The following is a 13,689-nucleotide window of genomic DNA, read 5'->3' as shown; positions in this document are numbered from 1 at the left end:
TTCCAAGGTTCCATTTTAATACTCCTAAAATTTATAATGGACTGTCAGAATGGAAGTTGGACAAGGTCATATAGCAAGATAGGTGGATAAGATGAATATTTTAGTTTCCATAATTATATGACAATGGATGATTTGAACTTTAACTAGTGACCTTCATGATCTCTTATTATTTATGATTTAGGAACAACATTTTATGTTCCTTATTTGATATCGGATGACCTTGAACTTCACCCAGTGACCAATATAATCCCTTTATTAGCTGTCATTATAGATAAATATTTTACTTTCCCTATATTACATAAAATGACCTTGAACTTTACCTTGTGAATTACATTTACCATCAGTTTAGAGAGTTAAAGGTCAGAGAATGGTTGTAAAGGTCAGTGAATAGCTGTAAAGGTCAGTGAATAGCTGTAAAGGTCAGTGAATCACTGTAAAGGTCATAGAATAGCTGTAAAAGTCAGAGAATAGCTGTAAAGGTCAGAGAATAGCTGTAAAGGTCAGAGAATAGCTGTAAAGGTCATAGAATAGCTGTAAAGGTCAGTGAATAGCTGTAAAGGTCAGTGAATAGCTGTAAAGGTCAGTGAATCAGTGTAAAGGTCATAGAATAGCTGTAAAGGTCAGAGAATAGCTGTAAAGGTTAGATAATCACTGTAACAGTCAAAGAGTAGCTGTAAAGGTCAGTGAATCACTGTAAAGGTCATAGAATATATCTAAAGGTCAGTGAATCACTGTAAAGATAATGTCATTATCATTTTCTTTTTTTTCTTTTTGAAAATTACTTAACCCATTACCAGATATATACGCCTTTCTCAGCTTTTTCACCCCCCCCCCCCCTTTTTGCTTTCTCAAATGGTGAAAAAATGCCTTATTTAGGCCCCCAAACACTTGTTTTTGTTTGAGAAATGTTGTTTAAAAAAATTGACCACTTTTTCGGCGCCGTCCCCCATCCAAAAGATACACCAGGGGGTTGCCAGAAGGGGGATGTGCCCCCTTCTGTTTGGGGGGTTTGAAGGGGACGGAGTCCCCCTCATCGCCAAGAAAATTTTGGACTTGTGAGAGGCTAAAAATGACCCCAGGTCGATCATAAGGTAATGTGTAACCAATGCTGAAAAGCCTTTGACTTTATCTCAATCCATTGAGAAGTGGCAGCACTTTGAAATCAATTTTGATGGAAAAAATCAACGCAAAATAGGGATTTTTGGCAATTTTGAGATGTCCCCTAGTTGCCATGGTAACAGAAAATTTAAGACTGAGCATGTTGTTACAAAGGCAATGGTCCAGTCAACATTTGTGCCAAGTTTGATTAGTATTGAAGCAGTTTTAAGCTCACCTGTACCTTTGTGACAGGCTGAGCTTTTGTGATCGCTTTTCGTCCGGCGTCCGTCCGTCCGGCGTCCGTAAACTTTTACTTTAAATGACATCTCCTCATAAACCACTAAGCCAATTTCATCCAAACTTCACAGGAATGTTCCTTTGGTGATCACCTTTGAAAATTGTTCAAAGAATTTTATTCCATGCAGAACTCTGGTTGCCATGGCAACCTAAAGAAAAAACTTTAAATATCTTCTTCTAAAAAACCCAAAGAGCTAGAGCTTAGATATTTGGCATGAAACAACTTCTAGTGAGTGTCTACCAAGTTTGTTCAAATAAAAGCCCTGGGGTCAAAATTGGCCCCGCCCCAGGGGTTCATTGATTTTCCCTATATGTATATAGTAAAAACTTAAAAAATCTTCTTTTAAAGAACCCAAAGAGCTAGAGCTAAGATATTTAGCATGAAGCATCTTCTAATGGGTGTCTACAAAGTTCGTTCAAATAAAAGCCCTGGGGTCAAAATTGGCCCCGCCCCAGGGGGTCATAATTTTTCCTGTATGCATATAGTAAAAACTTAAAAATCTTCTTTTAAAGAATCCAAAGAGCTAGAGCTAAGATATTTAGCATGAAACATGTTCTAATGGATTTCTACCAAGTTTGTTCAAATAAGAGCCCTGGGGTCAAAATTGGCCCCGCCCCAGGGGACATTGATTTTCCTTATATGTGTATAGCAAAAACTAAAAAATCTTCTTCGAAAAAACCCTAATAGCTAGAGTGTAGATATTAAGCATGAAACATCTTCTAGTAAGTGCCTACAAAGATTGTTCAAATAAAAGCCCTGGGGTCAAAACTGGCCCTGTCCCAGGGGTGTCATTGTTTTTAAATATATGTGAAAAGAAAAAACTTAAAAAACTTCTTTTAAAAAATCCAACGAGCTAGACCTTTGATGTCTAGCATGAAACATCTTCTAATGGGTGTCTACCAAGTTTGTTCAAATAAAAGCCATGGGGTTTAAACTGGCCCCGCTCCGGAGGCCTATATACAGGTGAGCGACTTCAGGGCCATCATGGCCCTCTTGTTATAGTTTTATAGCAACTTGAACTTGTAACGGGAGACTTTTCAATGAAAACAGCCATTTTTCACAAAATGCTCATGGGGTAATGGGTTAAAATGTATCTTTAACTTTATAATAATTTAGGTTCGGAAGATGATAGTGTTCCTGGAAAGTAATGTTTTAGAAGATGTGCTCCTAGCAAACGATAGTACATTTATAAAATACAAGAGCCGGCTTCAAACATTCAGAGAAGGTAGGTGTTGTATTTCTGGTCATTCTTTAGTTGTTTTTTAGCCAATGGTTCTAAGGGTCAAGATATATTTTTTTATTGTTTGATACATATATTTTTTCATAATAATAAAATAGTGAAAAAAAAGGAATACCTAGAGAATGTCAAAAATGACAATATTGAAAATAATAGAGGCTTGGTTGATTGAGCCTGTTCATGAACAGTATTTGAAAGTGCAAGATAAGGGCCACATGCCTTTGCACCAGATTAAGCAGAATTCAACATTTAACTTATGCTGAACCATCTATAATGATTTAAAATTTAATGGATACGACTGACAGAAATTTTGAGTCTAATTGTTGGATGTTCTTTTTTGTAAGTTTTATAGTTTAAGTTTGGTTGTTTACCTTAAATTTTGTTCAACTCAGTCCCACTAAAATGTGAACCTGCCCCAGTCTGTGTTAATTACAGAAAGTGGGTTAAGGAAAGAAATGAAAGTAAAAGAGATTGAATAAAGATAGGGGAAAATTGTAGACTGTATTTGAGATAGGAAAAATGGTCGAGACTGTAGGAAAAAAACTAGTTGTTACTGTATTCTGTGTTCTTGTTATCAGATTTAATCTTCATGTTGAGTACCCTTCTATATCTTTCACATAAAAGTTTTAAAATTACGGTTATGAAATATAATCCTTTGAAATTTTGTATTGAAAGTGAGCTAAATGCAGCAGCTGATGGTTGTGATAAAACGTAAAACAAACAAAAAATTGAAAGTTTTAAGATTTGACATCTTTCTGCTTGATGAGGTTTTGAAAGTTGAAAGGATCATGCCTCCAGATTGATGCTAATTTTCATGACAAATGTGAAAACATATTTAAATTTTAAAAGTAAAATATTGTAAATTGAACAAAGGAAGTATTTTACATGTTGCAAACTGCACTTACAGTTCACGTAACTTACCAAAAAATGGTCAAAATATGCCGAAATAGCCCTTACTGTGATAGTCATACAGTAGAAATATTGTGATACATTGTGAATACTTCAAAAACAGTCATTAAATAGCACAAGATGTACATTATTACTAGAATCTTGAATCTTTTTTCCTTCCTTAAAATCTTATTACATTACTATTAAAGACCTATAAGTCTAGTATGCATTGCTACTGAATTATATCCTTTTGTAAAGTTTTTTCGTGTATTTTAAATGAAATCTTCATCCTTGTGAATTCATACATTGAATTTGTTATGGCACTGATATTAGGCAAGCGCCCAACCCTACTCGCAGCTCTTGTAATTCAAATCCTGCTTGATATTACTTCGATTGCTTGGAGTTATTGTAATGTACAAATGAGCAGGATCCATGCTGTTTGCTGACAAACCATATAACAAGTAGAGAAACAGTATGGATCCTGATCAGACTATGCGGATGAGCAGGCTGGTCTGGATCCATGCTGGTTGCAAACCCATTATGTTGGTTTTGTCATGACGCGGCTCAAATATTGAAATAGGATGTTAATGTTGGACTCAAAACTGTAAGTGATTGTTGCCGTAGCTTTTACTAAAGTATCATCGAAGTAGTTGAAGGAGAATTTATTTTTACTTGCATTGATAATTTAACTAAATAAAGTTATTGTGCATATTATTTAAATGAGACTTTTGTATTAAAAGATTACATCAAAGATATAGAGAATATTTATTTGTTTGTACGTAGCCACGAGTGAGAATACTGTTTTTAAAGTTCACGAGATGAAATAAAATTACATCTTGCATAACAAACAAATTTTCTTTTTATTTTATGCTTATAAACAAGTTAAAACGAAATTTCCTTAATAATAACTTTGATATTAAAATCTGTTTTCCACACAGGTAAGCCTCATTTAAGTCGAATTTCTAATAAATTTTTTATGCCACCGCAGCATCTGCGATGCGGTGGCATATAGCGATTCACCTGTGTGTGTGTGTGTTTGTGTGTGTGTTTGTGTGTGTGTTATATAGATTATATAGTGAACTTAAAAAATCTTCTTGTGAAAAACCACTAGTCCAATTTTAACCAAACTTGACAGGATTGCTCCTTGGGTGAAGGGCTTCCAAAGTTGTTCAAAGAATTTCATTCCATGCAGAAATCTGGTTGCCATGGCAACCAAAAGGAATTATAAGAATAAATTTTAAAAAATCTTCTTGTAAAGACCCAAAAGGCCTAGAGCTTAGATATTTGCATAAGGCATCGTTCTGGTAGACCTCTAACAAGATTGTTCAAATTATAGCCCTGGGGGTCAAAATTGGCCCCGCCCCCGGGGTCATTGATTTTCACTATGTACATATAGTAAAAACTTAAAATACCTTCTTGTAAAAACCCAAAAGGCCTAGAGCTTAGATATTTTGCATAAGGCATCGTCTGGTAGACCCTTACCAAGATTGTTTAAATTATAGCCCTTGGGTCAAAATCGGCCCCGCCCCGTGGTCATTGATTTTCACTATATGTACATATAGTAAAAACTTAAAACACCTTCTTGTAAAGACCCAAAAGGCCTAGAGCTTAGATATTTTACATAAGGCATTGTCTGGTAGACCTCTACCCAGATTGTTCAAATTATAGCCCTGGGGTCAAAATCGGGCCTGTCCCGGGGGTCATTCGTTTTCCTTATATGTATATAGTAAAAACTTATAGTAAAAACTTCAAAAAAATTCTTCTAGCAATTGACAAATGCTAGAGATTAGATATTTTGCATGAAACATTGTGTAGTAAACCTCTAGCAAGATTGTTCAAATTATAGCCCTGGGGTCAAAATTGCCCCCGCCCTGGGGGTCATTGATTTCAATATATACACATAGTAAAAAATCAAAAAATATTATTGTCTGAAGGTACAAGGCTTAGAACTTTAATATTTGTTAAATAATATCATCTAAAGGTACTCTACAAAAGTTATTCAAAATTTGCCTCTTGTGTCAAAATTAGCCCCGCCCCCGGGGGCCATAGGTTTTCCTTATATGTATATAGTAAAAACTTAAAAAATCATCTTCTCTAAATTTACAAAGGCTAGAGTTAAGATATTTTGCATGAAACATTGTGTAGTTAACCTCTTGCAAGATTGTTCAAATTATAGCCCTGGGGTCAAAATTGGTTCCGCCCTGGGGGTCATTGATTTTCATTATGTACATATAGTGAAAAAAATAAAGTAAAAAAATTTCTGAAGGTACAAGGCATAGAGCTTTGATATTTGATATATAATATCATTTATAGGTCCTCTACTAAAGTCGTTCAAATTTTTACCCTGGTGTCAAAATTGGCCCTGCCCGGGAGCAGTGATTCTCATTATGTACACATAGTAAAAACAGAAAATAAAACAAATGTTTTCTGAATGGGAGAAAGCTATAGCTTAGATATTTGACTTGAAATGTTGTTTGTTGGACCTGTATCAAAATTGTTTTGAATTAAACCCTTGGGTCAAAATTATGCCTTGCCCAAGGGGACAGTGACCTACTTTCTTGTCCTTTGATGTACAGCAATGACATTTTGACCATGTGCACAGTTTTAGTTGTAAAATTGAACTTTGATATCAGGTGACCTAGATTTTGTTGATGTGACCTACTTTCTTGTCCTTTAATGTACAGCTATGAAATTTGAACCATGCGGTGGCATAGCATTTTTCTCAAATGCAATCTTGTTTATTTTTATTTTTTTAATAAAATACAAGAAGTCTTGGGCTGAAAAATAAGTTCCAAAATCAATGTTAAATGGCGGTGATATTATTCATCTTATTAAAAAATAGGAATGTTCGCTTGTTTTAATAATAAAAACAAACATTTTATTCTAGTAGAAGAAAAAATCACACCTTCAGACCTTATTTCCAGGGACTCCACTGAGCTTTTTTGACATGACAGGACTGGAATTAATTTTTTCGAGATTAATGTTCTGTTTGATATAGGTCTAGACCAATAACTTATGTGCAAAGTTTCAGATCATTCGCTCACTCGGTTTTTCCAGAATAATTATTCTAAATGTGAAAATTAACCCAAAATTGACAGTGTTGCAATCAAATCAGTTTATAGGTCATGGTACAAAATTACGATTTCCAATTCATTTCTTAGCATATTTCTTAATTATCTTTTGTGTATCTTTCTGTTTAAGTATCCCAGCTTATCTATGCAAGTTATTCAAATTTTATGGTTTTTAGGCTTTGAAACCTACGTGCAGTTCCTTTAAAAACTGTAATTAACAAGTTTCATTAAAAGTGTCAATCATCTTTGACTTGAGTATTGCACATATTAACATAATTATTTTTCTGCAGCAAAAGATGATCTCACAGACAAGATAGACTTTATAATATGTCTTGGAGGAGATGGTACATTACTGCACGCGTCTACATTATTCCAGGTAATTAGCACTCGGTCAGTAGCATGTATGAAGAACTTGTTATTTACTGGTTAGTTATCAAGGTTAACTGATTCCCATTAAACAATTGGAAATATTACATTGGCCATGAATATCATGTTTGCCAGGTTCATATAATTGTTTACAACATAGACCATGGCCAACACCACAAGAGTTGTTTATCACTTAGACCATGGCCAATACCACATAAGCCATGAATATCACTTTTGCCAGGTTCATAGAATTGTTTATCACATAATTATACCATGGCCAATATCACATTAGTCATAAATATCACATTTGCCATGTTCTTAAAAAGTGTTATCACATAAACCATGGTGCCAGAGTGTAATAATGTCATTTAATAAAAGGGATATTACAATTCCGTATTAACAATTTGATGATTTTAGTCAACCTGTTCAATAAATATGATATTAGACTTTATCACATACCCGTGCCATTTTTGCGTCTCCGTAAATATGGTATTTCACGGCCATGCATATATGAGCCGTGTCATGACAAAACCAACATAATGGGTTTGCGACCAGCATGGATCCAGACCAGCCTGCGCATCCGCACAGTCTGATCAGGATCCATGCTGTTCACTTACAAACCCTATTACAAGTAGAGAAACTGATAACGAACAGCATGGATCCTGATCAGACTGCGCGGATGTGCAGGCTGGTCTGGATCCATGCTGGTCGCAAACCCATTATGTTGGTTTTGTCATGACACAGCTCATATTTTGATGTGACCTCATTTGAGTTATATAAACATTATGATAAGCGTTAAGATGCACCAAATGTTAATGTTACACTATTAGGTGCATCTGTAAAAAAATGGTTCTTTTTCACTTCAAACGGTCTTTATTTTTGGTATATGATAAATAGAAAATTAATTCACTCGTTGAATGAAATAATACTATGCTCACCAGAGGCTCGCATAATATAATTTTATTCAACTTGTTCAATAAATTCAGTATTAAACTTACACTCTTTCAATATCCTCTATTTATTGCATGATTCATCATCATTTTCATTATTTTCCTTACAGCAAAGTTGTCCCCCTGTTATGGCATTTCACCAAGGATCTCTGGGATTTTTAACACCCTTTAGTTTTGACAACTTTGAGTCACAAGTTGAACAGGTTCTTGATGGTAGGTACATTTTCTATTTTCATGTTTGAATTCCCTTTTCTTCATGATTTACCAAGTATATTAAACCTTTTTGTAAGTTTTATTTTCTAGTAATGCACACAATTTTTTTTTTTTAAAGGGAAATTTTCTCAATTTGTTGCACTCATTGATATTCTAGGACGTAAACTGCAGGAATTTCATCAGCTATTCAAATTAATTAAAATTTTAAGGTCCGTTTCTCAAAGATGATTAAAAATAACAAATATTTCCTTATGTTTACTATAGTTTTCAGTCTGGCAAAATTCACAAAATTTGTAAAGTTTCAAAAGTTAATTTTTACTTAGGCCCCCAACCTGAATACAACATGAGTACAATTATATTATTATTCAAAAAACATTGTGAGTGTTGACAAGGAAAGAAAGGTCAAACTTACAGATTATAACGGACATCGGTGGTTCTACTCATCTGCCGATTTGTACATGAAATTATGCATTAAGGGGCACTTGAGGTATTTCTCCATCAGTAAAGCTGAAAAGTCGCCATATGATTATACTGTGATGGTGCAACTTTAAACAAAACCAAAAAAAAAACATGATTTGAGACAGATTTGGAAAATTGCACCTTACAACATATGAATTATAAACATGTTTATTCACAATGTATGTTGCTGCAAGTCTGTAATCCCCTCATTTAAAGGATTTAAACTCTTGTAAACAGTTAACCCCTAACTTGCTTAATTTCTTAAATAGACAGAAATGTCCATTATCAATTTCTGATGGTAAAAAAATTCTTGATTAAAATTTTGAAGTTGGTCAGCAAGCACTTTAGAGCCAGGTCCAAGACTGCAGGGATTTGCAGGCTGGCCTTGCTCTGTACCGGTGGTAAATGGCAAAGTCTACTCACTTTTGGTTCTTGCCAGGTAAAGGTTATATTTGAGAAGAAGATCTTATTTTTCCTTTGGATGTTTTAAAGGCACATTGCGCATCTGACAGAAACAATTAAGTTTTTCATACTTTAGTAAGAACAGAGTTTCATAGCTTTAAATAATAGTTTTAGAGCATGTTAGATGTCTATCACCTGAAGAAAGTAGGGCTGAGTTTGATATTATTATTGTATTCAAACAGTTAAATGTAAATAAAGTAGTTTTTTTACCTTCCTACAAAATTTAAATCACTATAACTGTACTAATTGCTTAAAAGCAACAAAAGGAAATGATGGTTCAGGAAGCTGGCCGGAATAAGTAACTTTTTGGAAAATAAGAGAAATGAAAAAGATGCTTTTGATAAATTGAAATAAAAGAATTTCTTGTTTAATACTTTTTCAGGAAATGCCTCTCTATTGTTAAGATACAGATTAAAGTGTGTTATATGCAAGGAAGATTCAGAACTTGGTCGAGTGTCGAGAATAAAAAATATTGACAGTTCCTCTCCATGTGGCAGGTCCCAAATACTGGTAAGTAATAATTATAAGTGTTTTACATAGTATTTTATATAAAATTTAGGTTATACAGGGGTTTTACGTCATGCTGACACAGTATAGGCCATATGGCAATGTTTCAGCTTTACTGGCGGAGGAAGACCTCTGGGCCTTTCTGTGCATTATTTCAGGCATGATCGGGCACTGTAGTAGAACCACCGACGTTCCGTAAGCTAGCTGGATAGCTTCATCACATGAAAAATCCAAAGTCCCTGTAGGAATTCAAATTCACAGTGGTGAGGGGCAATAGTTTGAAGTCAATGACTTTAACCACTCGGCCACGGAAGCCCCTATAGTTTAAGTAATACAAGGGTTTTAAGTGACCATGGTTTATTCAAGTTCTGTAATATTTCAAAAGTGGAGTGCGCTGTTCGCAGGTCTAGTTATATATGTTAAACCATGATTTGTTTACATTTTACTATATTTCCTTAATTTTAGGAATCAGAGTAGGTATACCATGATTGAATAAGGTTGAAATGAACCATGGTTTATTTAAAGTGTGCTATATTTCTGTGATTTTTTCATTTGTAACTAACCATGGTTTATTTAAAGTGTGCTATATTTCTGTGATTTCAGGTATTGAATGAGGTTGTTATTGATCGTGGATCATCATCGTTTATATGCAATATAGATGTTTACGTAGAAGGTCGTCTCGTCACTTCTGTTCAAGGAGATGGTAAATAATTATAAAGGCTTTTGCCAGTTATTGTTCGAAATATGTTGTCCGTCATTTTTTCCGTTATTTTAAAGAATCGTACACCTGCCTTCTGTAAAATGTCATCTTGCTTTAATGTTAATAACTGAAACTTGTCTTATGAAAAATTAGGATTTTAGAAATACAATGAAATAGTTTTACGCAGTCAAGTTATTACAGTGCTATCGGCTTTTCTCAACTAAACAGGCTTGCTGTGTATTAAGATAAATAGCACTTGAAAATGAATGGCAATTATATTCATTTATTTCTTTTACAGGTCTTATAATATCAACGCCAACTGGTAGCACGGCATACGCAGTAGCAGCTGGTGCGTCGATGATTCATCCAAACGTCCCAGCGATCATGATCACCCCTATATGTCCGCATTCATTATCATTCCGACCAATTGTTGTCCCTGCAGGTGTCGAATTAAAGGTATATCTTCCGAAGTTACCTTTGTTGAAATTGCTGAATAGGAATGAATGGAATAGAATATTTTATTATTTTGTTGTGTTGTGTAAACCTGATGAAAGCAATATTTGAAAATCCTGATAAATTTGATGGGTTTTTTTTGTTGTTGATGTTTCGTTACATAATGATGAAACAATGAACATTTCTATCACCTTAATACATTCTCTTGTTAAAGGTCAGTTAGAAATGATAGAATAATATAAGATGACTGTTCTCTTCCATCCATAGATAATGTTGTCCCCGGATGCCCGTAACTCAGCCATGGTGTCATTTGATGGAAGAAATAGACAAGAAATCAGACAGGGTGATAGGTATGTAAAGTATACGCACGTTCCTTCACACTTAATTCTTTCAGCAGTATTGTTGATAATGGCAGACCTTGGCCATCTGTGTATGGCCATCTTCGGGAATCCATGGTACACATTCTGTATTGTACTATATTTTACTATTACTGGTATGCAGTAAGTAGCCTTTGTTATCGCCAAACAGCAGGCTTTCTTATTTAATTAAATTTGTCAAAATACTGCCATCAGCATGATTCAAAATTTTAATTTTTAAACCCTTAAACCAAACAAAAGATAATTTTGATAATCAAAAGCGGATGTTGTTAATGACATACTGAACCACGCAAAATATTTGAAATGGACTTATCCATCTTTCAATTTTGGACAAGAGCATTTTACTATTTTTAGGGACAATTTCATAATATGTTAATATGACTTAATTGCAAACAGTGCAGGCCTGGAAGAAACTTATACCGGATGCCGGTACAGACCAAAATATTTGGTCCCAAGGTAACTGTTTATTGCGTTAACGACGCTCTGTTTTTGCTAAACAGTTACCATTAAGCTAGATAATCCGGTCTGTTATGGCAGTGGGTGTTTGATTCTTTTTCTTGCATTTTACATAGAAATCATATTTCAAAAAGAATTTACTGTAACTAATATTTTCATTTAGTTCTTTTTTCTTATGGTGTATGACTTTACAACTTTTTATTACGACAAAATGACATCATTTTAAGAACACAATTCATTCAGAAAAGGGGCGCAAAATGACTTCATTTAAAGCATGCGACTTGTCTTACAGGGGCGGGGGGGGGGGGGGGGGGGGGGGGGTCGGGTAGGGGGTAGCACTAGTGTAAGCAGTAGATAATTCTGTCTGATATGCAAGAAATGATCAGGATGTGCTTGGTTGACTCTTATCGTATTGGGATAAAATACTGCATGCAGGCTTAGCCCTATTACATCCCATATCATCATATATATATCATGTGAAAAAGTAATTTAATATAATACATATATATATATATATATTTCCCCCTGCAGTTTTGAATATTTTGGCTCTGATCCAAATTTTTTGCAACTCTTTGTCTTTCAGGTTTAGAAAGTGTATAATTTTTGATATGTATGTTCAAAATATGCATTTTGCATGTTTTTTTGTTGTGTGTTGTTGAATATTTTTTATTTGTTATATTTGAACAGTGTTCGTATAACAACGGCCCAGTTTCCACTGCCAGCGGTTTGTGCCAAGGACCAGATTGAAGATTGGTTTGACCGGCTGGCTGAATGCCTCCACTGGAATGTGAGAAAACCACAACGCTCTTTAGACTCTTCACGTAATACCAGTGACTCTAATATTTCAAATAATGATGTGTTCCATGAAGAGCATGGCTCTTGACTAATCAGAATGGCTTTTACAAATTCAGTAAAGAGACGTGACCAATCAGATGATACGATAAAAAAGAAGCTGACCAATGGGTTTCCAGGATTTTCATAATTTAAAAATTTGAAAGCGGGCTTTCAATGCTCATAATTTTTTGCATTTGATTTAATCATGTTTGTTATAGAATATTGAAAATTTTTTTAGTGATATATAAAATAAGGTCCAAATTAAAATACAGGTATAAAATTAAGCAGATAAGAGTCTGAATGACAATTCCTTTAAAAAAAAAGATTATATAACTTGAGGGAAAATGTTTGTTTTAAAATTTTTAAAGATTTGTTTAAAGTTAGTTTTATTATTAGGAAATGTATGTAATAAAGTTATTTATTTAAACTTGTTAAAGAAATTACACATATTTTTATCATATCTAGAGAAAAAATATAGAGGTGAACCGGCCATTGGTTCTTATAAATATTAATCAGTTTCAAAAGGATTGTCAGTGGAGGAAACAGTTGATATTACATGTATTTGCCCAAGATGATAATTTGCTCCAAGTTGCTTCCCTTTACATGGCTTACAGCCTAGATAAGGAAATACTGGTGGATTTCTTGTCACTTCTTTAACTGTGGTTTAGGGTAGATATAGAAAAGGAAAATATTGTGTTTAATTTATTTGTTAGTTAGACTTTTTCTGTGAATAATGTGAGCTATTGTACTCACCCTGATGTCGGTATCGGCTCTGCCGTCGCATTTTAGTTAAGTTCTTGCGTGCAAGTTGGTATCTCCAAACCTGCTGAAGGGAATGTTTTGATTCTTTACATATGAGCTGCGTCATGACAAAACCAACATAATGGATTTGGGACCAGCATGGATCCAGACCAGCCTGCGCATCCGGGCAGTCTGATCAGGATCCATGCTGTTCGCTTACCAACCCTATAACATGTAGAGAAACTGATGGCCAACAGCATGGATCCTGATCAGACTGCGCGGATGCGCAGGCTGTGTAGTGTATCTAACATTACAAACACAAGTCTCATGACTGTTGGTTACCATATTACAGAGTTATGTCCCTTGCCTTACTGTCAAGCACTGAGAATAATCAAGTGGCCGTCTCACTGACAGCTTTTGGGTTTATCCTAAGCATTTATATATCACAAACTGTGAATTCACACTAGCTGATTAAATGTAAAAATGTTTTTATATTTTCAATACAAATTGCAATATTTTTGTCTCAAAGTTTCACCCGATGTACTTATATTCAGCATATATATATCTACACAAAAAAAT

General features: G+C 34.5%; 1 protein-coding gene across 2 annotated transcripts in view; it reads left to right on the top strand.

The window, feature by feature from the left end:
* The window catches only part of LOC132756364 (NAD kinase-like), a 40,455-nt gene extending 27,537 nt beyond the window's left edge, over positions 1-12,918 (top strand). For both annotated transcript variants that reach the window (XM_060747423.1, XM_060747422.1), the window contains 8 exons: positions 2,513-2,621; positions 6,883-6,968; positions 8,019-8,121; positions 9,425-9,552; positions 10,153-10,252; positions 10,548-10,705; positions 10,970-11,052; positions 12,223-12,918. In XM_060747423.1, coding sequence (XP_060603406.1) covers positions 2,513-2,621; positions 6,883-6,968; positions 8,019-8,121; positions 9,425-9,552; positions 10,153-10,252; positions 10,548-10,705; positions 10,970-11,052; positions 12,223-12,418 — 963 coding nt within the window. In that variant the 3' untranslated portion in view covers positions 12,419-12,918. The remainder of the gene's footprint in view (positions 1-2,512; positions 2,622-6,882; positions 6,969-8,018; positions 8,122-9,424; positions 9,553-10,152; positions 10,253-10,547; positions 10,706-10,969; positions 11,053-12,222) is intronic.
* The last annotated feature ends 771 nt before the right edge of the window (positions 12,919-13,689 follow it).

Source organism: Ruditapes philippinarum, unplaced genomic scaffold (assembly GCF_026571515.1).
Source record: "Ruditapes philippinarum isolate M1 unplaced genomic scaffold, ASM2657151v2 ctg931_1_1_1_1, whole genome shotgun sequence".
NCBI classification, from domain to species: Eukaryota; Metazoa; Mollusca; class Bivalvia; order Venerida; family Veneridae; genus Ruditapes; species Ruditapes philippinarum.
Note: the sequence above shows the minus strand (reverse complement) of the source record. Positions and strands in the feature narration are given on the sequence as shown.